This window comes from Prionailurus viverrinus, chromosome B2 (assembly GCF_022837055.1).
Source record: "Prionailurus viverrinus isolate Anna chromosome B2, UM_Priviv_1.0, whole genome shotgun sequence".
NCBI classification, from domain to species: Eukaryota; Metazoa; Chordata; class Mammalia; order Carnivora; family Felidae; genus Prionailurus; species Prionailurus viverrinus.
Genome location: NC_062565.1, coordinates 98009275 through 98035238, shown reverse-complemented (window position 1 = coordinate 98035238; position 25964 = coordinate 98009275). Strand labels below are relative to the sequence as shown.

General features: G+C 37.9%; 1 protein-coding gene across 3 annotated transcripts in view; it reads right to left on the bottom strand.

The window, feature by feature from the left end:
• Positions 1-25964, bottom strand: part of AFG1L (AFG1 like ATPase) — a 221512-nt gene that overhangs the window by 120140 nt on the left and 75408 nt on the right. For all 3 annotated transcript variants that reach the window (XR_007152444.1, XR_007152445.1, XM_047860287.1), the window contains one exon: positions 15589-15688. Coding sequence is in view for 1 of the 3 variants with exons in the window: in XM_047860287.1 (XP_047716243.1) it covers positions 15589-15688 (100 nt within the window). In the remaining 2 variants the exon portion in view is untranslated. The remainder of the gene's footprint in view (positions 1-15588; positions 15689-25964) is intronic.

Sequence of the window (25964 nt, the reverse complement as noted above, 5' to 3'; positions counted from 1 at the left end):
TATTGATTTCTCATTCTGTTGATGGTTTCCTTTGCTGTACAGAAACTTTTTTATCATGGTGTAGACAATAATTTGTCTTTATTCTTGAAGGAAATTTTTGTTTCATAAACAACTCTAGGTTGATGGGTTTTTTCCCCTAGCATAAAGACGTAGTTCCATGGTTGCTGGCCTCCATAGTTCCTAATGGAAGTCATCAGAAGCTAATCATTGTTCCCCTGTGTTTAATATGCTATTTTTCTCTGGATGCTTCTAGATTGTTTTACATTAGGTTTTTAGCAGTTTGACTACAATATGCCTAGCAGTGTTTTCTTGTATTTCCTCCGCTTCAATTTCACTGAGTTTCTTGAATCTGTAGATTTTTGTCTCCCACAGATTAGGAAATTTGCGATCATTATCTTCAAAAGTTTTTCTGCCTCATTCTTCTTGCCTTCTGGGATTCCAATTAGAACTATGTTCTAAAGCTTGTTATGGTTCTACAAATTCTTAAAGCTCTATTTCTTTTCTTCTATCACTTGGTCTCCATTCTTCACATTGGATAATTTCAAGTTCTCTGACTCTCTGCTCAGTTATTTCCATCTGCTATTAAGCTCATCAAGTGAATTTTCATGTAAGATACTGTCTTTTTTAATTCTAAATTTTAAACTTAGAACTTTTTTATGATTTCTATTTCTCTGCTGAGATTTCCTATCTCTTCATTCATTATGAACATATCTTCTTTAACTCATTTCTCTAACAATTATTATTATAATTGTTACTTTAAAGTCTATTGGGGTTGGTCTGTGTTGATTGTTTTTTCTCTTGGGTCATACTTTACTCATTCTTCACTTTGAGATTGTGTTCTGGGCCTTGTGGATTCTGTCTCATTCTCTGAAGACTGTCAATATTTTTGTTTTAGCAAGAAATTACCTTAGATGGACTTGAACTACAAACAGAAATCTCAGTTCAGGACCCTACCTTTAGTTAGGAAGTTTGTGATCTACTCTGCAAATGTATGGTTCAGAGATCAGAGACTTGGGCAGGATTTATACACAGAACTTAGAGCTACAGCCATCTAGTTTATTCTGGGATTCACTTCTCATTTCTCTGCAGTAATGCTAGCCCCAAACTCTGCATCTGGTACTTCAGGCCAGAAAAACTGTGGGTTTTCTATCAGAATTTCAGTCATTCAGCGCAGTACTAACTTTACCTGCCCTAAAGGTGACAACCATTAAGAAAGATATTCTCTCCAATTTTGGACCTACTTCTAAGTCTTATCTGCCCTAGCATTTTTTCACTCTCTAAGACCTTCAGATAGTTGTGTTATATATTTTATTCAGAATTTATTATTATTGTCTGCAAGAAGGCCATTTGGCTAGAAGCTTAGGGCTTTGAGCTAGGAACTCAGCCATATCAGTTTTAGTTTTTAATAGATAAATGTATCCCATTGATATTTCCTGTTGACATGCTTGATCTTGTTTCATGCTCTGTGCATACTTATTTTCTGTTTCTTCTGCTTTCTAGTTTTTGCTCTAAGAAATATTTTTTCTTTTACCTTATTTATACTTATTTGAAAAGTATACCTTAAATTCTAAAATACTTGACTGTATATTTCCCCAGGGGTAAGTACCACAAATTATGATACTGTCACTCAGAATCAGTAAACTCTCTCTCCAAGGGGAAGAAAATTTACAAATATCTAAGCAAGCAGTAACTACAAACATTTATTTACACTCAATTCATTGGTATCATCAATTTTCTTATTTCAAACATTTCTTTTTGAGAAACATTAAGACCTCTTTCCTCCAGGGCACGCACTTACTTTTTTTTTCTTTATCATTTTATTCTCTTTATTCTATTTCTCCATACTTCTTAAACATTAGTGATTTCATTTTCTGATTTCTGAGTAAATAGGTTTTCAATTCAATCTGTCTTCTCTCCACTTAGATCTTCTATATTATACAGTCTATATTTTCCTGATTTTTAAAGAATATAAAACAGAAATTTCCTAATATTTACTTCTTTCTTTTCTACTTAGTGTTCCCATATTATGGTATTTTCTTTTTACATGACCTTGAAAAAGGAGTGGTATGACTAATCTCAGAGAATCCCTATAATCAAGATATGTGTTTTCTCCTTGGTTCCCTTCCCTATCCTCCCAGTTGTTCTTATACTCTTTCTGTCTCTACTGTAGTTCAATGTTAAAAAGTGATAGGTAGCATCCTTCCTTTGTTCATACTTGTAGTAGAAATACCAATGTCCCAACTAAGCATAATAATGACTTTTAAACAGATATACACATTTTTGGTATCATATTAAGAAACTAGAGGAGGGCCCAAGATGGAGGAATCACATGGAAGGGTTTTTTTTTTTGCGTGTCTCGTCCCTGAAATACAGCCAGATCAACACTAAACCATCCTGCACACCTAGAAAACTGATTTGAGGATTAACACAACAATCTGCACAACCTGAACCAGAGAACTCAGCAGGTACACAGCATGGAGAGGTGAACTGGGGGAGAAAGGCACAGAGGGCAGGGAGCTGTTTTTGCTTGTGGAGAGAGGACAGAGATGGGGGAAGAATACAGAGGGCATCCCCTCCACCTGAAATCAGCTGGAGAGAAAAGAAAGAGTACACAGGGGACAGAATACACAAGGGACAGAACAAAAAAAGGGAAAAAGGAGAAAGGAGAGGATTTAAATTCCATTATGACTCTATAAACAGGGGGAGCACAGAGTCTGAAACTCCACAGCTCAATACCTGGCAGTGCTCTGGTGGGAAGGGCAAATCCCCAGGAGCAGAGAGCAAGATCCTCAGGGTCCTTAGGATACATGGCAAGAGGCAGTTCCCCTGTTGGGAGGACTTTTGGTAGAGGCTGTGCCGCCTCCCCATAGCCAAAGGTCCCAGTGGATCCTGGAGAACATCCACATTCGCTGGTGCTGGAACAAGGATGTTGGGAGGAAGCCTGTGCCAGATGTGTGTTGTTATTTTCATAATCCCTAAAACGCTGCTGCTACATGATTGCATGAACTTTTTCTGGGGCAGGCTGGCACCCAGCCGCAGTCTCTGGGCATCAGCAGCAGCATGGTCTCCCAAACATTCCTAGAAGCGGGCCAGCATTGCTCATTGAGACCCTCCCCCAGAAGGTCTGAGTGGGTCAAAACCACAGTCCCTCAGAAGTGAGGGGTTGGGAAACACAGCCGCATATGACATAAAACTCAGGAGGGAGGTGCCACCTGGCAACCTGATGGCTTGGTCACAGACAGTGTAAAAGCAGGGAGTGGACAAAAGCCAGAGACAAAGGAGGGGTGTGCAATTGCTGGTCGGGGAGGACACAGTCCCAACACTAGAGACTGGATAGCTGAGTGACGCGATGTTCACCCTTCCCACGCATGTGCATACACACCTACAAGCACCACAACAATCCGTCCCAGTAAGCTAAGCATTGCCATCTAGTGGAGAACGGAGCCGTTACACTAAGCCCCGCCCAGCTAGACCAACCTCACTCTCCAGGAACAACACAAGTCTCTCCGCCTGCTTAGTTTACAGACTATAAAGTGCCTCATAGTTTGACTTCTAGGGGAAACCAAGGTAATTTCAATCATACCTCACTCTGTTTGCTGGTCCATCTATTCAAATTTTTTTTTCTTTTCTATTTCTTGAATATAGAATGAGAAAAAAATTTATTTTTATTTTCCATTTCTATTAAAAATATTTTTCTTTACATTTTTCCTACTACATTTTTTACTTTTTTGTAAATTTTTCAAATTCTATTTTTTTATTTCCATCTTTCATTTTATTCTATTTCATTGTATTCGTTTTTTCAAACTTTCAACCATTTTCTTTTTTTTTTCTTTTCTTATCCTTCCCTTTTTTCTCTATCAAGCTCCTTTCAACAAGCAGACCAGAACACACGTAGGATCTAGCATCCTTTATTTGACTTTTTTGTGTTGTTTTTAATTTTTTAATTTTAAGGTTTTTTTTTTTACCTTATTAATTCCTTTTCTTCAAAATGATGAAATGAAGGAATTCACCCCAAAAGAAAGGACAGGAAGAAATGACAGGCACTTGATCAACACAGATACAAGCAAGATGTCTGAACCAGAATTTAGAATCACAATAATAAGAATACTAGCTGGGGTTGAAAACAGATTAGAATCCCTTTCTGCAGAGATAAAAGCTAGTCGGGATGAAAAAAAAATTCCGTAACTGAGGTGCAATGTCAAATGGATGCCACAGCGGCAAGGATGGATGAGGCAGAGCAGCAAATCAGCGATACAGAGGACAAACTTAATGGAGAACAATGAAGCAGAAAAAAAGAGGGAGACTAACACAAAAGAGCATGATTTAAGAATTAGAGCAATCAGTGACTCATTAAAAAGGAACAACATCAGAATCATAGGGGTCCCAGAAGATGATGAGAGAGAAAAAGGGGTAGAAGAGTTATGTAAGCAAATCATAGCAGAAAACTTTCCTAACCTGGGGAAAGACACAGATCTCAAAATACAGGAAGCACAGAGGACTCCCATTAGATTCAACAAAAACCAATCATCAACAAGGTATATCATAGTCAAATTCACAAAATACTCAGGCTAAGAAAGAATCATGAAAGCAGCAAGGGAAAAAAAAAGTCCTTAACCTACAAGGGAAGACAGATTAGGTATGCAGCAGACCTATCCACAGAAACTTGGCAGGCCAGAAAGGAGTGGCAGGATATATTCAATGTGCTGAATCAGAAAAATATGCAGCCAAGAATTCTTTATCCAGCAAGGCTATCATTCAACATAGAAGAAGAGATAAAAAGTTTCCCAGACAAACAAAAATTAAAGGAATTTGTGGCCACTAAATCAGCTCTGCAAGAAATTTTAAGGGTGACTCTGAAGGGAGAAAAAACGGGAGAAAAAAAAAGACCAAAAGCAACAAAGACGAGAAAGGACCAGAGAACACCACCAGAAACTCCAAATCTACAGGCAACATAATGGCAATAAATTCATATCTTTCCATACTCACTCTACACGTCAATGGACTAAATGCTCCAATCAAAAGACTTAGGGTAACAGAATGGATAATAAAACAAGATCTGTCTATATGCTGTTTACAAGAGACCCACTTTAGACGTAAAGACACCTTCAGATTGAAAATAAGTGGATGGAGAACCATCTGTCATCCTAATGGTCGCCAAAAGAGTAGCCATAGTTATATCAGACAATCTAGATTTTAAAATAAAGACTACAACAAGAGATGAAGAGATGAAGATGAAGCATTATATCATAACTAAGGGGTCAATCCACCAAGAAGATCTAACAATTGTGAACATTTATGCTCCAAATGTGGAAGAACACAAATATATAAATCAATTAATCACAAAAATAAAGAAACTCTTTGATAATAATACCATATAGCAGGGGACTTCAACACCCCACTTACAACAATGGACAGATAATCTAAACAGAATATCAACAAGGAAACAATGGCTTTGAATGACACACTGGATCAGATGGTCTTAACAGACATATTCAGAATATTTCATCCTAAAGCAGAATACTCATTCTTCACCAGTGCACATGGAACATTTCTCCAGAATAGATCACTTACTGGGACATAAATCAGCCCTCAACAAGTAGAAAAAAGATCAAGATCATACCACACATTTTCAGACCACAACGCTATGGAACTCTAAATCAAGCACAAGAAAAAATGTGGAAAGATAACAAATACTTGGAGACTAAAGACCATCCTGCTAAAGAATGAATGGGCTAACCAAGAAGTTAAAGAAGAAATTAAAAAGTTCATGAAGCTAAAGAAAATGGTAACACCACAGCCCAAAACCTCAGGGACGCAGCAAAGGTGGTCATAAGAAAGAAATATACAGCATCCAGGCCGTCCTAAAGAAGGAAGAAAGGTCAAAGATACACAACCTAACTTTACACCTTTTTGTTTGTTTGTTTATTCATTTTTGAGAGAGACAGACACAGAATGCGAGTGTGTTAGGGAAACCAGAAGCTGGTTCTTTGAAAGAAATAACAAAATTGATAAACCTGTAGCCAGATTGATCAAAAAGAAAAAGGAAACGACCCAAATAAATAAAATCAAGAATGAAAGAGGAGAGATCACAACCAACACAGCAGAAAGAAAAACAATAATGAGAGAATATGAGCAATTATACGCCAATAAAATGGGCAATCTGAAAGAAATGGACAAATCCTAGAAACATATAAACTACCAAAACTGAAACAAGAAGAAATAGAAAACTTGAACAGACCCATAACCAGTAAAGAAATCAAATTAGTAATCAAAAATCTCCCAAAACACAGGAGTCCAGGGCCAGATGGCTTTCCAGAGGAATTCTGCCAAACATTTAAGGAAGAGTTAACACCTATTCTCCTGAAGGTGTTCCAAAAAATAGAAATGGAAGGAAAACTTCCAAACTCTTTCTATGAAGCCAGCATTACCTTGATTCCAAAACCAGACAGAGACCCCACTAAAAAAGAGAACTATAGACCAATTTCCCTGATGAACATGAACGCAAAAATCCTCAACAAGATACTAGCCAACTAGATCCAATAATACATTAAAAAAATTATTCACCATGACCAACTGGGATTTATACCTGGGATGCAGGGCTAGTTCAATATCCACAAAACAATCAATGTGATACATCACATCAATAAAAGAAAGGACAGGAACCACATGATAGATGCAGAGAAAGCATTTGACAAAATACAGCATCCTTTCTTGATAAAAACCCTCAAGAAAGTAGGGATAGAAGGATCATACCTCAAGATCATAAAAGCCATATACGAAGGACCCACCACTAATATCATCCTCAATGGGGAAAAACTGAGAGCTTTCCCCTTAAGGTCAGAAACAAGACAGGGATGTCCACTCTCACCACTGTTATTCAACATAGTATTGGAAGTCTTAGCCTCAGCAATCAGACCACACAAAGAAATAAAAGGGATCCAAATCCGCCAGGAGTCAGTCAAACTTTCACTCTTCACAGATGACATGATACTCTATATGAAAAGCCCAAAGGGATTCCACAAAAGAACTGCTAGAACTTATCCATGAATTCAGCAAAGTCGCAGGATATAAAATAAATGCACAGAAATTGGTTGCATTCCTATACACCAATAATGAAGCAACAGAAAGAGAAATCAAGGAATTGATCCCATTTACAATAGCACCAAAAACCATAAAATGCCTAGGAATAAACCTAACCAAAGAGGTGAAAAATCTATACACTGCAAACTACAGAAGCTTATGAAAGAAATTGAAAAAGACACACACACAAAAAAAGGAAAAATATTCCATGCTCCTGGATAGGAAGAACAAATATTGTTAAAATGTCAACACTACACAAAGCAATCTACATATTCAATGCAATCCCTATCAAAATAACACCAGCATTCTTCACAGAGCTAGAACAAACAATTGTAAAATTTGTATGGAACCAGAAAAGACCCCAAATAACCAAAGCAATCTTGGAAAAGAAAACCAAAGCTAGAGGCATCACAATCTTGGACTTCAAGATGTATCACAAAGCTGTAATCATCAAGATGGTATGGTACTGGCACAAAACAGACATTCAGATCAATGGAACAGAATAGAGAACCCAGAAGTGGACCCACAAACGTATGGCCAACTAATCTGACAAAGCAGGAAAGAATATCCAATGGAATAAAGATAGTCTCTTCAGCAAATGGTGCTGGGAAAACTGGACAGTGACATGCAGAAGGATGAACCTGGACCACTTTCTTACACCACACACAAAAATAAACTCAAAATGGATGAAAGACCTAAACATAAGAAGCCATCAAAATCCTCAAAGAGAAAGCTTGCAATAACCTCTTTCACCTCAGTCACAGCAACTTCTTACTAAACACATCTCCAGAGACAAGGGAAACCAAAGCAAAAATGAACTACTGGGACCTCATCAAAATAAAAAGCTTCTGCACTGCAAAGGAAACAATCAGCAAAACTAAAAGGCAACTGATGGAATGGGAGAAAATATTTGCAAATGACATATCAGACAAAGGGTTAATATCCAAAATCTATAGAGAACTTACCAAACTCAACACCCAAAAAACAAATAATTCAGTGAAGAAATGGGCAAAAGACATGAATAGACACTTCTCCAAAGAAGACATCCAGATGGCCAACAAACACATGATAATATGCTCACCATCACTCATCATCCAGGAAATACAAATCAAAACTACAATGAGATACCACCTCACACCTGACAGAATGACTAACATTAACAACTCAGGCAACAACAGATGTTGGCGAGGATGCGGAGAAAGAGGATCTCTTTTGCACTGCTAGTGGGAATGCAAATTGGTGCAGCCACTCTGGAAAACAGGATGGAGTTTCCTCAAAAAATTGAAAATAGAACTACTCTACAACCTAGCAATTGCACTACTAGGTATTTATCCAAGGGATAGAGGTGTGCTGTTTCGAAGGGACACATGCACCCCAATGTTTATAGCAGCACTATCAACAATAGCCAAAGTATGGAAAGAGCCCAAATGTCTTTTTTTCCTTTTACCACTTTGTGTCTTACTGTCAAAGAAGCACAGCTGAGTTCAACTTACATATTTCCCCCATAAAAATGTATTCTTGTTTTTTGATTGAATAAGTTCTTAAATTTATTAATTTCACATTTTAATTAATGTAACCTACTTGTCTATTATCAATTTGTTGTTAGGCTCTCCATGCTCTTAAATATTTTTTTTTCTCTACTAGAATATCATGTAATTAACAACATTCTATTTCAGAACCTAAAAATTGAGTAGCATATATATGAAATTTTAGTTGTGCATTTTTGTTTTTGGCTCTTCTAATGACCTGACAGCATAATCTTTGATAAGTAAACTATGTCTATTTGTATATGGGCCATACAAAGTATTTCCCTAAATGACAAAAATGATGAATAAACCATTTAATTGGGGTTTTATAAAAATAAGAAATTAAATAAAAACTATCTCTAGATATGTTTTATCTGAAAATTTTCTAGCAATTTCCTATTCCTATAGATTTGATCCAAGATCCTCTCTCAAAAGCCTTAATCAGATTATCCTAGAAAATATAAAACAGTAGCACTACAAATGTTGCACTACAACTATTGCTTAAAATATACTAAAATATAGGGGCGCCTGGGTGGTTCAGTAGGTTAAGCGTCCAACTCTTGATATTAGCTCAGGTCGTGATCTCACAGCTGTGAGTTTGAGCCCCATGTTGGGATCTGCACTGACGGCACAGAGCCTGCTTGGGATTATCTCTCTCCCTCTCTCTAAGTCCCTCCCCCACTCGCTCTGTCTCTTTCAAAACAGATAACTTTAAAAAATTAAAAATATAATATACTAAACATATTTTAAGCTTGCAAGAAAGTGGGAAAATCCCTACAGACCAGCAAAAAAACAGGAGGCTAAAAGCTAAAGTACTAATCATGAACTGATGCTGGTTTGGGGTTTTAGCAACTACCTGGGGTATAAAGAGTGAGACCTTGGACCCAAGCAAGAGAGGAATTCAAATTTAGGACTAGAAAAAAGTAACATACAGGCAGTCACTCTTTGGTACCTTATTCCTTTCATTCCCCTCAAATATTACTTCCTTTTTTTCTCTTCTACACAATTTTTCTCTGTTAGGTTCCTAAATTCTGGTGTTGCTTTCACTTGGCTATCAATTATTTTTCATTAAAATTATTAATTATTAAATGTTTCTGCTCATTTTCCATTAAAATTAATTTGTCTATTAATTGACAAGTTATAAGCTGTTAAAAAATTAGGGTATGATAGCAGTTTCCCTCAACAACAATAATCCCCATTCTTGTTCATGAAGTTTATGTTTTCACAACTAGAAATGGAGGGAATGAGGGGCACCTGGGTGGTGCAGTCGGTTAAACGTCCGACTTCAGCCAGGTCACGATCTCGCGGTCCGGGAGTTCGAGCCCCGCATCAGGCTCTGGGCTGATGGCTCAGAGCCTGGAGCCTGCTTCCGATTCTGTGTCTCCCTCTCTCTCTGCCCCTCCCCCGTTCATGCTCTGTCTCTCTCTGTCCCAAAAATAAATAAACGTTGGAAAAAAAAAATTTTTTTAAAGAAATGGAGGGAATGAGATGAATGAAGTAGAAGAAAATTAAACAGAGATGCTAAAAAATTAATGAAGGGAAAAATTAGGTTTTTCTCCACTGAGCACTATCTTCAGGACCTTTAACCTCCAGACTTTTCTGTCTTTATTGAATGACAGGCATCACCACCTAATTGTACAAGCCTAAAATTTTAAAACAATTTCTAAATCTTCCTTTACCTTTTCCTCAGTGACCACTCTATAACCAGGTACTATCCATTTTAATTCTGGAATATCTTTCAGATCTATCCTCTCCATATCCATTGGTATCACCATATATCAGAGTATCTGAAACTCAGAACTATAGACATTTTTGGTTAGATAATTCCTTGTTGTGAGGGGTAGCTCTGCACATTATAGGATATTTTGACAGAATTCTTGGCTTCCACCAAGAATTCTACTAGAGGCCAATAGCAGCACTTATTGCCACCCTGCCTGGTTGTGACAACCAAAAATGTCCCAAACACTGCCAATATCCCCCTAGGTGACAATAACTGCCTTATGCCAAACTAACACCATTTCTTATCCAGTGTGCTGCAAGAGCCTCCTAACATGTCTTCACTGAGTCCACCGCATCACTCCACTCCACTCCACAACCCATTCTCCACACTATACCCAGTGATAGTCCAACTCTGTTCTTGTCAGTCCCTACTGAAAGTACTCCAATGTCTTCCCATTTCTCTTAGAATAAAATCCAAAATCCTTATTTTTATTTTATAAGGTCTGTCACTTCTCCAGATTCATGTTATATGTACTTCACTGCATCCTACTTTCCTCCCTTCCCTGTACTCCAGCCACACTGGCTACTTTCCAATTCCTCAAACGGGTCATTCTCTCTCCAGCCATTGGGCTTTGCCTCAACCCTCTGATAAGAAGATTCTTCCCCCACCTCTTATAACACTCTAAGAATAAGTAGATGCTATTTAAATAATAATAATAATAATAACAACAACAACAACAACAACCTATCTGGAGGCTCTAGATGAAAAGCTGTGACCTAAAGAAAAAGTTGAATGCATTTTGATGGTTGGAAAAGAGGACACACTTTATCTAGGACACGGTAGACAAAGATCAGTGATGACCAACAAGGAGAAATGATAGAGGATAATGTGTAACGAGTCACAAAACCTAGGTTCTAACCTCTTTTCTGCCATTTCTTATCCATGTGATTTGTTTTTAATCTTAATTAACTTTTTTCATCTACAGTTCTATTAGTTTGAATACAAGTAACTACAACCATGACCAGGATACAAAACACCCAAAAAAATTATCTTATGTTGCCCCTTTGCAGTCAAACACCTTCCCACTGTAGCCTCTGGCAACCAGTGACCTATTTATTCTTTGTCCTATACTTTTATATTTTCCTGGTACATACGTATATGTCATCTTCTTTATAATAAAATATTAAGCCATTTATGATGATTGTCTGCCATGGCAAAAAAACCCAAAAAACAAAAAACAGTGTATGACAGTGTCCCTTCAATGGATCGTATTTAGAAAAGGCTTTACGTTTGAGGCTAATGCCCAATTTTTGTAATTCCACATCTTGAACTTTCAGTCTTCTCTGGAAAAGTGGTTCCACTTTGGATTTCTGTATGCTACCTTGGTGGGCCTGTAACTTTGCTCACTCCTACAAAGCTTTGAGTTCCAGAATGCTCCTTAACCTTTCCCTGTCGCTGTCCTTCCTCAGTTTATCACTGCCAACTGAGCAGCAAACTGCAATCATCCTTTCGGCAGTCTTTACTGGTGCTGGTGGCAGGGGCAGTGCTCCAAGCTTGTTCTACCACCTTGGTATTTATAGCTTGTCACTGAATGTTTAAAGGCAATACTGATGACACAGTTAAGTCACCAGTCAGCTAAAGGAGAGTCTTCACAGATGATCTAATATGAAAACACTCACTGCTATGTCTCATAGCGTTATCACCCTAGTAAATCACAAGAATGCTGGGGTGCCTGCGTGGCTCAGTTGGTTGAGTGTCTGACTTCAGCTCAGGTCATGATCCCACAGCTCATGAGTTCAAGCCCCACGCCGGGCTCTGTGTTGACAGCTCAGAGCCTGGAGCCTGCTTCAGATTCTGTGTCTCCCTCTCTCTCTGCCCCTAACCCATTCACATTCTGTCTCTGTCTCTCTCGAAAATAAGTAAACATTAAAAAAAAAAAATTAAGGGGTACCCGGGTGGCTCAGTCGGTTAGGCGGCCGACTTCGGCTCAGGTCATGATCTCGCTGTCTGTGAGTTCAAGCCCTGCGTCGGGCTCTGTGCTGACAGCTCAGAGCCCGGAGCCTGTTTCGGATTCTGTGTCTCCCTCTCTCTCTCTGACCCTCCCCCGCTCATGCTCTGTCTCTCTCTGTCTCAAAAATAAATAAACGTTAAAAAAAATTTTTTTTAATTAAAAACAATTTTTTTAATTAAAAAAAAATGCTATCTATAACAGTATTATAGATATTTTAATAAGTGCATCTGAATCATTCATAATTCTCTTAGAATATAATAGATGAGGTATAACTACAGTTGTTTGAATAACTGGATTTAATAGTATTAATTAACTGATGTCTCCCTAAAATAAGGCCTCTAATGGTATGCTATGAGGGTCTAAACTTGGTTACGTTTTAATTAATGAATGGCTGAAGATATAGCAGCATGATTACCATTTTATAAACGTCATAGTTAGTAGGGATAGCTAAAACTAATCTGTTAGAACCACACTTCAAAAAGATACAAACATAAATCAAATATAATCAAACATAAATCATAAAATAGAACAATGCAGACAGACTAATAAGCTGAAATGTAATAGGAAGAAAAAAGAAATCAACTACACAAACACAGAATGAGAGACACCTAGTTTGACAGCAGCTCACAAAGTAAGATCTAGGTAACAACAGATTATAAACTCAATATAAGTCATCCACATGACATGGCTTATTAAGGAAAAACTCACACTATCACTATTACATTGCTCTTTTCAGATCCACCAATAAACTCCATGTTACTAATTCCAATGGTCAATTCTCAACCTCCCCTTCACCTCCTAGCAGCATTTAACAAAAGTGGCCATCCATCCTTTTGTACCATTTTCCTTTTCTTCACTTGATACTCTGTTGGTTCTCCTCTTACCTCACTGGCTGCTCTGACCAGCTTCCTTTAGGACCAATGAACTCCCAAACTTTCATCTCCAATCTAAACTTTTCCATTAAAATCCAAACTCTGATATGCATCTGCCTCAGTACTTTCCCCTCCCTACCCAAATCTGCTTCTCCTATAGTCCTCTCCATCTCAGGAAACATCAACTTCATCCTTTTAATTGCTCAAGCCAAAACCTTTGAGTCATTCTTTATCCCTTTCTCTTTTTTTAATACCATATATTCATCCCATTAGTAAATCCTCTTGGCTCTGCTTACAAAATATATCCAAACTCGGACTACTCTCACCACTCTCACTGCTCCATTATCTCCCCTCAGGATTGCAGCAATGATATCATCAACGGTCTCCTTACTTCCAACTTTGAAATCTCATCCCCACAATCCATTCTCAGTATTGCAGCCAGGGATAACCTTTAAAAACATGCATTCATTCAACATTCACTCTAAGACTATTGAGATCAGCTAGGCACTGTTTTGGTTGTTCAGTATATACCCATGAACAGAAGAGATAAAAGTCACTGCCTTCATGAACCCTTTGCATCCTGGAAGAGGATAAACAATAAACCACAAGGAAGAAAATAAAGGAGGAAAGGAGAAGCAAGGTAAGAAAAAAAAGGGATGGGGTGTAGATTCAAATAGAAAGATAAGTCTACAGTTCTTTGGCAAAATAACTTTTGAGTAAAGACCTGAAAAAGGTAAGGAATTAGCCATGCAGGGAATTCCAGGTGGTAGAGCATTCCAGGGTAGAAAGATGTTAACATTAAGAATGCATTAGGGGTGCCTGGGTGGCTCAGTCAGTTGAGCTTCTGACTTCAGCTCAGGTCATGATCTTGTGGTTCGTGAGTTCAAGCCCCACATCGGGCTCTGTGCTGACAGCTCAGAGCCTGGAGCCTGCTTCAGAGTCTGTGTCTCCCTCTCTCTCTGCCCCTTGCCTGCTCACACTCTGTCTCTATCTCTCAAAAGTAAATAAACATCAAAAAAAAATTTTTTTTAAAGAAGGCATTAAATATTGGTTTTGGTTCCTCTGGCCTTCAACTGACCACATCATGGAATGATAAAACATTTTAAACTTGTTTTTATCTAGATATTACTTGTATTTTAATCCTTAAATGATGTTCAAATAAGCCACAAGTGGTTTTTTAGGAATAAAATTAAGTATTAGAAACTACTTATGCAAGCGAGATTCAACTCTTTTTCTAAGACTCAATTAGGAGTTTTCTCTTTCATTTCATTGAGCTTCTTTTACAGCCCCTAAAAAGCAATTAGAAAGCCTTGTATTTTTGAAACAGAGAAACTGAAGAACTCCATAAAAATCTGCTTTTTGCTCCTTTTCCTGCTTCTGTTCTTTCTAGGACCCATACCCCACTTTACACAGTCCACAGAATGCAGACAGCTGTAATTCCTCCTTGTAAGGGGCAGGGAGTTAGTTAATGATTTCTTCAGTAGAGATTACATCTAAGGAAGGACCAGGTAAGAATGACCAATGAAGCTGTCATATGAATATTCCAGACCACCAGCACTAGACATCTCAATGCCAAGGCCCTCTGGCTCCAAGGACTAACACCTGGGCCCTTATCTTTGTTCTAACCAGTTCTTAGATGCCTGAAAGGACACATACAGCAGACCACAATCCTTAATAAAACCCCCAAACCCCAAACCAAGACAAGACTCATGCTCCTTTCCTTCCCAAGTCTCCCAGATGCTCCATCTGCATCTGCTCCCTCTGTATCTTCAGTAAACCCTGTTCTCACTTTCTGGTGTTTTGTATTTGATTTGTATCCTTCGTAAAGTCAAGGATCCTCTTGGCTGGTCCTGCAAGGCCCCCTCTGGGTCCTCAAACCTAGCCTTCCTGCTGGCATCATTTTTTTTCCTTAATGTTTATTTATTTTTGAGAGAAAGAGATAGAGAGTGCACAGAAAGAGGGAGAGAGAGAATCACAAGCAGGTTCCACATGGGGGCTTGTGCCCGACATGGGGCTCAAACTGTGAGATCATGACCTGAGCCAAAATCAAGCGTCTAAGCATCGGATGCTTAACTGACTGACCCACCCAGGCACCTCCCGGCATCATTTTTTGATACAAATATATGATATATCTAATACTCAGAGAAAAACAGCAAGTGCATCAAACACAGGGGGTGACATGGGTTTAACTTGCGAAGAATATAAACATTTTTCAGACACAAATACCAACTGATTTTTTAGATTGTCTGTTATAAAATGAATGATAAGCAAAGTCATCAGATTCTACTAACACAATAAAATGAGTATAAAATTATGGATTTTTCAAAGCTTGTTATTTTCCACCTAATTGGATGAGACTAGCACAATGTTTGTTTTTACCTTCCGGTGGCCTGTTGGATGTTGCCACAACGACGACCCCATTTTTGAACAGATTTTCAAAAAGCTGTTTCAGAATCATGGCATCAGCAATGTCAGTGACCTATGGACAACAACACATTTGTTTTATTTTATACTCACTTCTGCTCTAACAAATTTGCTAATGGCTCATCTTCTTTTTTTTTTTTTTTAAGGATGGAAGTGAATTCCAAGAGAAAAATTCTAATTATCACCATGAAGAAAAGAGCAGATCATTAAAACCATAAAAGAGTGTATAGTAGTCTTTTAAACTTGACTCTTTTTTGCAAGCCTATCATTTCTACCCAAATTATCAAATGGTTCTGTGTTAACTTCTTTTATAAACTACAGGTGGAAAGCATAGATAATTGTCCTAAACATTTAGGAAGTCTAATTAATTAGAGCTAACATGACCAAATCCCTCCTCCTGCTCCCATCACAGACCCCATCCACCGCCCCCTTCCCACCAAAAAAAAAAAAAAAAAAGAAGAGAGAGAGAAAGAAAAAAGAAAAAAAAAGAATAATAAACAGCTGATTGAGATTTCTAATACCTTTCTGGCAAAGGTCCCTGAAAAGGTGACTTTAAATGGTCATGGGACTTTAGAAATAAGGACAAATAGCCAGTGAGACATAATCAGCTGCTGTTGAAAATAGAATGATATGACATAGATACTATTGTGCAATTGTTGCACAAAACAATTCAACAGATGGCCCATCACAAAAATAAGCAATTTCATTGTTCTTTTTAAGTGCCTTCTATTACTGTCCATGAATAATCAAAAGGCACTGCAGTCACTTCCAGCACAGCCAGCCTCTGCTAACCTTCGCAAACACAAATATTCCTTCTATTAAAAAGGAAAAAAATAAAAACCTTACAAGAATGGTTAATACAGGGCTTTAAAAAATTCCTTCTGACAAAAGCAGAAATGCATAATATAGATAAAACTGTTCCACCTAAGTTAGAGATACATAGAGCTACCTTTTCTAAAATTATTTTTTAAAATCCACAATTAACAAGTAAGCTTAATAACTTTTTAAAAAGCTTTTTAAAATCACAAAGAAATACAGAAATTAAGGAGGGAAGGCAGTTGAGTTCAAAAACAAAGGTACAGTGAAGGTAGATATTAATCATTGTTACCTTCCCTTATAAATATAATAAAATGGGTTTTAGATACTTCTTAAGTAAAGCTATTTTGATCTTTCTTTAATGGCATTTTAGATAATAAAATTTGTTTTATATTCACAAAATAAATCACACAATAAATATCACATTCTTATTTTTAAACCATGTTAGAGCATAGAAACTGGGGGAATTCTTTCAAATTAGATCAAAATACTGAAAGTTACCAACTAACTGACAACAACCACCTGGGCTACACAGGCCTCCATCTCTTTTCTCTTTTCAGGTGATTATCTTACACAAACGTTACATTATTTCCTTCCCACCTGAACAAAAACAAAAACAAACCAGAAAATGGGGCTGTGCCCACAGATCTTTTTTTGCTGTCTCAAGCTCTAACTTTAAAACATTAGCTAAAAAACTACGAGACTCCTTAAATTAAAAAGACTTCAGGAACTTACAAAGTGGTGACTAAAATGAAAAGTAGTATTTAATTATTTAAGAAGAAAGTGATATTATTAAATTTGGAGCTTAGGTTCCCTGTCAAATTTTGCTTCCGCAAAAATACTCACAGAGAAGGCCCCCTTCAAATGCTTAAACACCAGTGGCATTTCTGATGAGAGAACAAACAAGCTTGCAAATTTCAGAAGCAAGTGCACTTTTAAATTAGATTCCCAATACACTGACTTTTAAAAAGAATGATATCAATTAAAAGTTACCAATTTTAGAAAATAAAAATTGTCCTTCGACTATCTCACTAATGTTGTTGAAAAAAATTAAAAACAGCTTTTGTGCGCTAAGGTTCAGAAGAGTGAAGAGACATTTAGCTTATAACATACTGCAAAGATTTAAATTGGAAGTTGAAGAAAGCAAACTATTAAAGACTCGTGGTTGAATTATCATTTGTTGTTTTTGTATTACGAAATGTTTTTGCTCTATCAGAGTAAATTAACTTGGAGAAGCTATGGCTAATTAATAAAGCAGGAGTCACTTGGTGTAGCCGGGTGCCAATGTATACTCTTTTGATCTTGTCCCCGCACTTGTTCAGCTTTGCTGGGGAACAGTAATTTTACAGTATAAGTGAACAGAAGACAATTGGCCACACATTCTTGGAGAGCGGGCTTTTTTAGCACCCAGCATTTCATTACCACCAGGAACAAAAGAGAAGGCTACAGATTACCAATAAGGGTAGTCTGCTAATACAGAGAGGGGAGACATTTCATTAGCATTAAAGAGAAAAGATTTTTTATGACCTAGAGTTGCTTTCCATTATGACTCACTTAAGTAAAAAAGGAAAAAAAGAAAATCTAATGGTTAATTTACATATGTAAGTGCTCGAGTCTCAGTCACCCACTGATTGGTACAGTGCCATGTAATGAGTGACAAACATAAGCATGCATTATCAGTAATTAGTATTAGCACAAAAATAAGCACCTATTTTTTATTAGCAGTTTTTAATAGCTTTTCTGTTTTACAAAAACGGTCAAAACTATTTTTTAAATGATATTGATAGCTTACAGAGGAGAATTTTGCATGATATTCTGCTCATCAGAATTCTTTTTTTTTGTTTTTAAGACCATATTAGTAAAACATCCATCCAGTGCCCCTGAAAGGGACAGGAAGAAATAACATTTTTTTTTAAGTCGGTTTCCTTCAGTATTGTATACCTTCAGATTCATAAATGATGTAATAAGAAACATAATCATTCAAAGTCAACACAATGAAGACCCTACAGAAAACTCTGAGGAAAAGCTGTTCTTTTATTTTAGCAACTAAAACACATAAAAACAACCTACCTAGCCAAATTTCTCAAACAAAACAAGAATAGTATATTTGATACTACAGGCAAAACTGAAATGCTATACTTAGTTAAAATGACCAAGCTGATGAAGAATATATTCTGGAAATGTAATCTGAATGCTACCAAAACATAATTTTTAAATTCCTCAAATTCAAGAGCACATGTATTCTTGATTTTAAGCAGCAATAATTCCCGTCCAGCTCCCTAGTAAAATAAATATTATATTAACACTACCAAAAGGCCAATAATAACTAGTTAAAAATCAAGACTACTAGTAGGATTCAATTTTAAAAGTGATGTGATGATTGTAGACATATGGCTGTTAAGAAAAAAGGGCCAAAAAAATTCTTTTCTAGAAAATCAGCAATGTATTATACTAGACTTAATAGGCTTAAGGATAATTTTTAGGTTCTGTCATTAAAATATCTATTAAAAGTCAACTCAGCTCTAGATCTATGTATTTAAATATATAACACAAGACATCATATACCAAAGAGAACATATAACGTAGCTGTTACTACTAATGAATCAGAGCACCAATGATGAATTCAAACTGAGTTACCAGCTGTGTGACCTTGGACAAGTTACTTAACTTCTCTGACCCTTAATTTCCTCATCAATATAATGAAGGTAGTAACAATACCTACCTTGCAAAATTGTTATGATCCTTAGAGTAAATCCTCAAGAAATGTCAGCTGTATTATCTATGTATGGTATATATGCTAGTATAATTGCATATTATTTATATGTAGCTGTATAGAATTTTAGCTATAGAATGATACTTAGCATAGTACAGTAGTTAAGAACATAGCCCCACAGTACTCAACAAACAAAAACTAATGTTATTACAGAATACACATAATAGATGGAATGTAAGCATTCCAATAAATGGCATTGTCTCAGTTCATAAAAGATGAATTTTAAGTAGTTAGTAAATAAACATAGAAAAAATCCAACTATATTATTACTTAAAGGAATAAATATTAAAACAATGAGATGCCACTTTTCATCTATTAAATTAGACAAAAAAGTTAAGATAATTCAGAATGTTGACAGGAAAAATTGTGGGTAGTTATACATAAGAGAAGTGGGACTTAGTTGGGAGACTAGCTCAATATTTATCATTTGGTACTAGATTTATTCATTCATTCATTCATTCATTCACTCACTATTATTCATTCATTCATCCTCAAACACTGTTCTAGACATTTGAGATACGTCAATTAAAAACAGATTCCTGGGTGTCTGGGTGGCTCAGTCAGTTAAGCGACTGACTCTTGATTTTGGCTCAGGTCATGAGCTCACGGTTCTTGGCATTGAGCCCCTCATTGGGCTCTGCACTGACAGTGGAGGACCTGCTTGGGATTCTCTCTCTCCCTCTCTCCACCCCTCTCTCACTCTCTCAATCTCTCTCAAAATAAATAAATAAACATTCAAAAAAACACACAAAGATTCCTGCCTTCAAGTTTACATTGTTATGGAGGAATTATATAAATAGTAAACATAATAAGTAATATATTATCTATCAGAAGATGATATGTTATTTTTTTAAAGAATGGTTTTAGGGTGCCTGGGTGGCTCAATCAGTTAAGCATACAACTTCGGCTCAGGTCATGATCTCATGGTTCCTGAGTTCCAGCCCACGTCTGTGCTGACAGCTCACAGCCTGGAACCTGCTTTGGATTCTGTGTCTCTCTCTCTCTCTCTCTCTCTGCTCCTCCCCACTCTCTCTCTCTCTCTCTCTCTCTCTCTCTCTCACCCTCTCTCAAGAATAAATAAACGTTAAAAAAAATTTCTTTAAAGGATACTAAGGGACACTGATTAATGGCAAATTGCAATTTTGTAGGAATAGGTCTTGTTAAGGAGGTAACTGAGCAAAGATCTGAAGAAGTGAGAGACTCTTAGGGGTATCCAGGAGAGACCGTCCCAGGCAGAAAGTTCAGTGCAAAGGCTCTGCTTATTTGTTCTAAATTGTGTGGATGTTGGGGATCAGAATGCTGCTGCAGCAATATTTTGGAGGTATCCCTTTATCCTCTTGAATTTTGGAATGAGAGACAAGGAGAGATTTGGACTAGAAATAATCCAGTTTTGGTGTGCTGGAGGAGCTTCTCTAAGACCAGTGGAACACAGTCGAGATATTAAAACTAGGAGATCCAGGTACTGCTCAGTGATCATCTCTGCTCTTAAGGGACATATTCTTGCCCTTATACTCTTGCTTTCCTGGTTCTTCTCAACAGTGGGTATATGCAGATATTGGCCTTTTCTTGCATACAGGGTCTTGCATACAGATTCCAGGGCTCGAGTCTGGAATTGTAGAGGAAATAAAAGAGCAAAACTACTAACATGTTTCATCCTAAGACATGCAGGCCAACTTTCTTAAAAGCAGAGAGTCTCTCATGTTGTCAACTCTGACATACCAGAATGCTTCATTCTAGTAGCATTTGGGATTAAACAAAGGCAATCAATTTGGTATTCAGTCTTGTTTTACCATCTCTGAGCAAATTTTCTTCAGAGCCCTGACGGGAAAGAAGCATTTGGTTTAACACCCAAATCTATTAGCTATGGTTCCCTAATCTATGAAAACAATAGGGATGGAAATAGTAGGGAGCAATGAGCAAGGCTGAAAGTATAGGAGATAAGATCAGAGAGGAAGGAGGCAGGCTTGAATAAAAGGAATGACACTATCTTATTGTATTCCATCCCTCCCCCCGACCCCCCCACTTAGAGTTTAAGCCTTTTTAAATTGGGTTTTCTGTTACCTGCAGTCAAAAGCATCCTAAGAGATACCTCATCTCTGGGATCTTTTGTCTTTAGTTCATCAGGTAATTCTCCTTCCACTGGAGGTACTGGATTTTATATGAAGGAAGGTGACATTTCCTCACAGTACTCCTATTTATGCTAGCTTTTACAGACCACAGGGAAATCCCTACCACTAAGGCAGATAAGAGCAAAACAGGAGTTCCATCCTCATCGAGACTGCTTGCAAGAAACAGGGACAGGAGATTCAGATAAAGAAAAGGGGTTTACTTAAGACTCCAGGATGCATGGAGCGCAGCTGGGTGGCTCAGTCAGTTAAGCGTCCAACTCTCGATTTCAGCTCAGGTCAGGATCTCACAGTTGTGAGACAGAGCTCTGCATGGGTTCCTTGCTGAGCGTGGAGACTGCTTAAGACTCTCTCTCTCCCTTTCCCTCTACCACTCCCCCCTGCTTGCACATGTGCATGCTTGCTCGCTCTCTCTCTCTCTCTCTCTCTGTCTCTCTCTCAGAAATAAATAAATAAATAAATAAGACACCAGGATGGGAACAGCACTGTTAGCACCTACTGGGAACCGGAGCTAAAGATTGGCTTCAGAGCATAGGTAGCTCTGGAGACCTCAGCGTCTGTTCAGGGAGCAGCCTTGTAGTCTTCCCCCTAATGGGATTCAGTTATTTCCTAGGTCTCTTTGTTCCTGTTTCATTACTGTGCAGGAACTGCCCTTGTTTCATTACTGTGCAGTAAAACTGCATTTTACTTGAAAAACATGAGATGGAGTATATGATTGGCTCAATCCCCAGGGCACACCAAAAAGTGCAATATTGTTGACAACCGTGTAGGCTACTCAGAGATCAGATGTCCAGACATGGTCCATTTGACTGTGGGTCAGATAGGGTCTTATAGTATGGGATAAGGTTCTTTATTTAAGGCAACAGGGATGGATGAGTAAACAAATGAATGAACATCAAACCAACTCTGGTCAGGGCAGGTGATGACAGTTCCATCACATCCACTCTCTTCTTTGTTGATAAGTAACATTTTACAGGCAAGGGACCTGTATCCCCCTTGATCTCCTTAATACTTTATTTAAAAAATCATTTTTACTGCCTGCCTTTCTTTTGCAAGACTCACTCATTTGGAACATAAGTATCCTGAGAGTTGCTTTTGTTTCCTTCTTCCCAGCCAAGCATCAACCTTCTGAAATTGGAACTCAATGGAGAATGCCCCGTGCAACCAGACAGGTTTCTGTTATCACCTCACTATCTGGGCAACATTATGACTTTCCTGGTTTTACCTTCATGAGCCCCTTCCTCAATTAGAAAATACATTTGAAAATATGTGTGTTTATATACATAATTGTATTTTATGACTATGGTGGTGTAAGATATATACAGATACAGACAGATACAGGCTGAATTCATGATGATACATTCATTTTTTCTTCAAATTTTAAAAGAAATTAAAATATTTTCATGGGGTCCTAAAAGTATCATGGACCCTAAGTACTGTGCCTCCTGCACCTCATGGGTAATTTGGCCCTGCTTGCTATTAATCTTCTCAGGATCTCCTTTGCACAACCAAATTTTCATTACTTCCTTAGCTTCTTAAATAGTCTTGTCAATGGTCATCATGTCACAGAAACAGGCCAATCTTTTCTCTCAAAGTTTTAAAATTTACACATTTTAAGTTAAGGGTAATGATCTTCATACGATACCGAGGAAATTCTGATGCCTCTATATCCTCATCTAAATAATGAATATCATAACTATTTTATAGAATTAAATGAAGCATAGGGGCGCCTGGGTGGCGCAGTCGGTTAAGCGTCGGACTTCAGCCAGGTCACGATCTCGCGGTCCGTGAGTTCGAGACCCGTGTCGGGCTCTGGGCTGATGGCTCAGAGCCTGGAGCCTGTTTCCAATTCTTTGTCTCCCTCTCTCTCTGCCCCTCCCCCGTTCATGCTCTGTCTCTCTCTGTCCCAAAAAAATAAATAAAAAACGTTAAAAAAAAAAATTAAAAAAAAAAAAAAGAATTAAATGAAGCATATAAGAAAAATTTGTAAACCATGAATCATTTTACAAAGGTTGGGTGTTAGTACCCTTTTTAAAAATTTTAACTTCAGAGGTGCCTGGGTGGCTCAGCTGGTTGAGTGTCCAGCTCTTGGTTTCGGGTCAGGTTATGTATGATCTCACAGTTTCATGAGTTTGAGCCCCACGCCAGCACAGAGACTGCTTGGGATTCTCTCTCTCTCTCTCTCTCTCTCTCTCTCTTTCTCTATCTATCTATCTCTCTCCCTCTCCCTCTCTTTTTCTCATTCTCTCTCCCTCTCTCTCTCTCTGCACCCCCCCCCTCAGGCTGTCTCTCTCAAAATAAATAAATAAACATATAATTTTTTTTTTAATTTAACTGTGCCAACTCAATTTTATTTAAGGAAACTGTGGTTAACAGACTCATAATGAGGAAACAAGAGAAATGGACTTCCCTGATTGATTGCTGACTTCTGTTATTGAAGACAGCATAACTGTCAACTTGGTGCTACGTTTAGAACTAGGGGTACCTGGGTGGCTCAGTCAGTTGAGCTTCCGACTCTTGGTTTAGGCTCAGATCATGATCTCACAGTTCGTGAGATAGAGCCCTACCTCTGGCTCTGCGTTGACAGCTCGGAGCCTGCTTGAGATTTTTCTCTCTCCCTCCCTCTCTCTCTCTCTCTCTCTCTCTCTCTCTCTGCCTCTCTCCGGCTTACACGCATGCTCTCTTTCAAAATAAATTAATTAAAAAAAAAAAAAGAACTAAATGAGGCCCTTTTCTTTCTGCAACACATTGGTGTACTTAGTACTCTTCTTCAGAGTAGTAAGTAAACATTTCTTGCCCATCAGCCTTTCTTCTGAAGACCTTTGTAGCTGTACAGTACAAAAAGTGAATGCCAGGGTATCTTAATAGACTGAAGGGAAAATGAAATAAAGATTCCTCCCCCTTAGATGGCTCAGTGTAACACCATTCCTGGCAAAAATTCTTCTTTCTCTTCTCTCATAAATCAAGACTGCTCTTAGATTAAGTGTATCAAGCTACTAAAGGAGACTTCTCATGCCTCATTTGGGATAAAGGCATCCTGGCCTCTTATCTTCCCACCAACCCAGGTTTTTAAACACAAAAGAACAAGAAATAACTCACTACCAATTTAAATGCATCATTTCAGAGAATCTTAAAACTGTTAAGAAACTTTACAATTCAACTAGGACGGCTTCCTCCCTTCATCACAAATATGTCGTGAGGCTTAAATAAAATGTGTGACTCACCAGGGCCCACCTCAGAGTAGGCACAAAGCGTTAGCTTCCTACCCTTGAAAGTTCTCTGGGCCTTTATTTTACGCAATCAGACATGGGAATTTCTGCACTCAGCTCCAGAAATATTATTCAAAAGCTTTGGGAGTGAAACTTTTTTTTTTTTAAGTTTATTTATTCTTGAGACAGAGAGAACAAGCAGGGAAGCGACAGAGAGAGAGAGGGATAGAGGATCCCAAGCAGGCTTCTGTGCTGACAGCAGAGAGCCTGATGTGGGTCTTGAACTCATCAACCTTGAGATCACGACCTGAGCTGAAGTCAGATGCTTAACTGACTAAGCCACCCAGGCACCCCAGTGATGCCCTATTTTTAAGTTTATATTCAGTACTTATGGTTTTTCTATTTTTATTCCAATAACCAATTGCTCTTCTGATAAGCATTATAGAAAAATCAACTACTGCATTTCAGAACTACTAAAGAAAGCAGTGAAATGAGGAAATAATTCTTAACTAGAGTATCTGTTGGTGGTGGTGGTGGTGGTGTTGTTGTTAAACTCTGGGATACAGAAAAAAACGTAAGACACAGTATTTGCTGGCATGCCATATTTGCTCTCATAGGAAATAAAGATCAGAAATTAACATATTACCAATTTAAACGTACTATTTCAGAGAATCCTAATACTAGAAGAAACTTTAGAAGTTCAAGGAGGGCGAACTCCCTCCCTTTATCACAAATAAGTTGTAAAGTCTAAATGAGATGAGTGAATCATTTGTTTTTTTATATAATGTTTTCAAAAAACTTCAGGGGTGCCTGGGTGGCTCAGTTGGCTGAGCGTCTGACTCTTGATTTCAGCTCAGTTCATGATCTCACAGTTCATAAGATCGAGTCCCCGAGTCCAGCTCTGTGCTGACAGCACACAGCCTGCTTGGGATTGTCTAATTCTCTCCCCCTTCCCCTCTCATGCTTGCTTGTGTGTGCACACTCTCTCTCAAAATAAAAATAAGCATTTAAAAAAACTTCAAATATCTTTAGACATTATTGTGTAATCAACATTATCTCAATTGTGGTATAGGGGAAATGTAAATCCACTGACTGTAATATAGGGGAAGGCAAACTTTTCCTATAAAAGACTGAGTAGTAAATGTTCTAGGTTTTGCAAGCCACATATGGCCTTTGTTGCATTTTCTTTTTCTTTTTGAAAAGACTCTTTAAAAATATATCGGGGCGCCTGGGTGGCGCAGTCGGTTAAACGTCCGACTTCAGCCAGGTCACGATCTCGCGGTCCGTGAGTTTGAGCCCCGCGTCGGGCTCTGTGCTGATGGCTCAGAGCCTGGAGCCTGTTTCCGATTCTGTGTCTCCCTCTCTCTCTGCCCCTCCCCCGTTCATGCTCTGTCTCTCTCTGTCCCA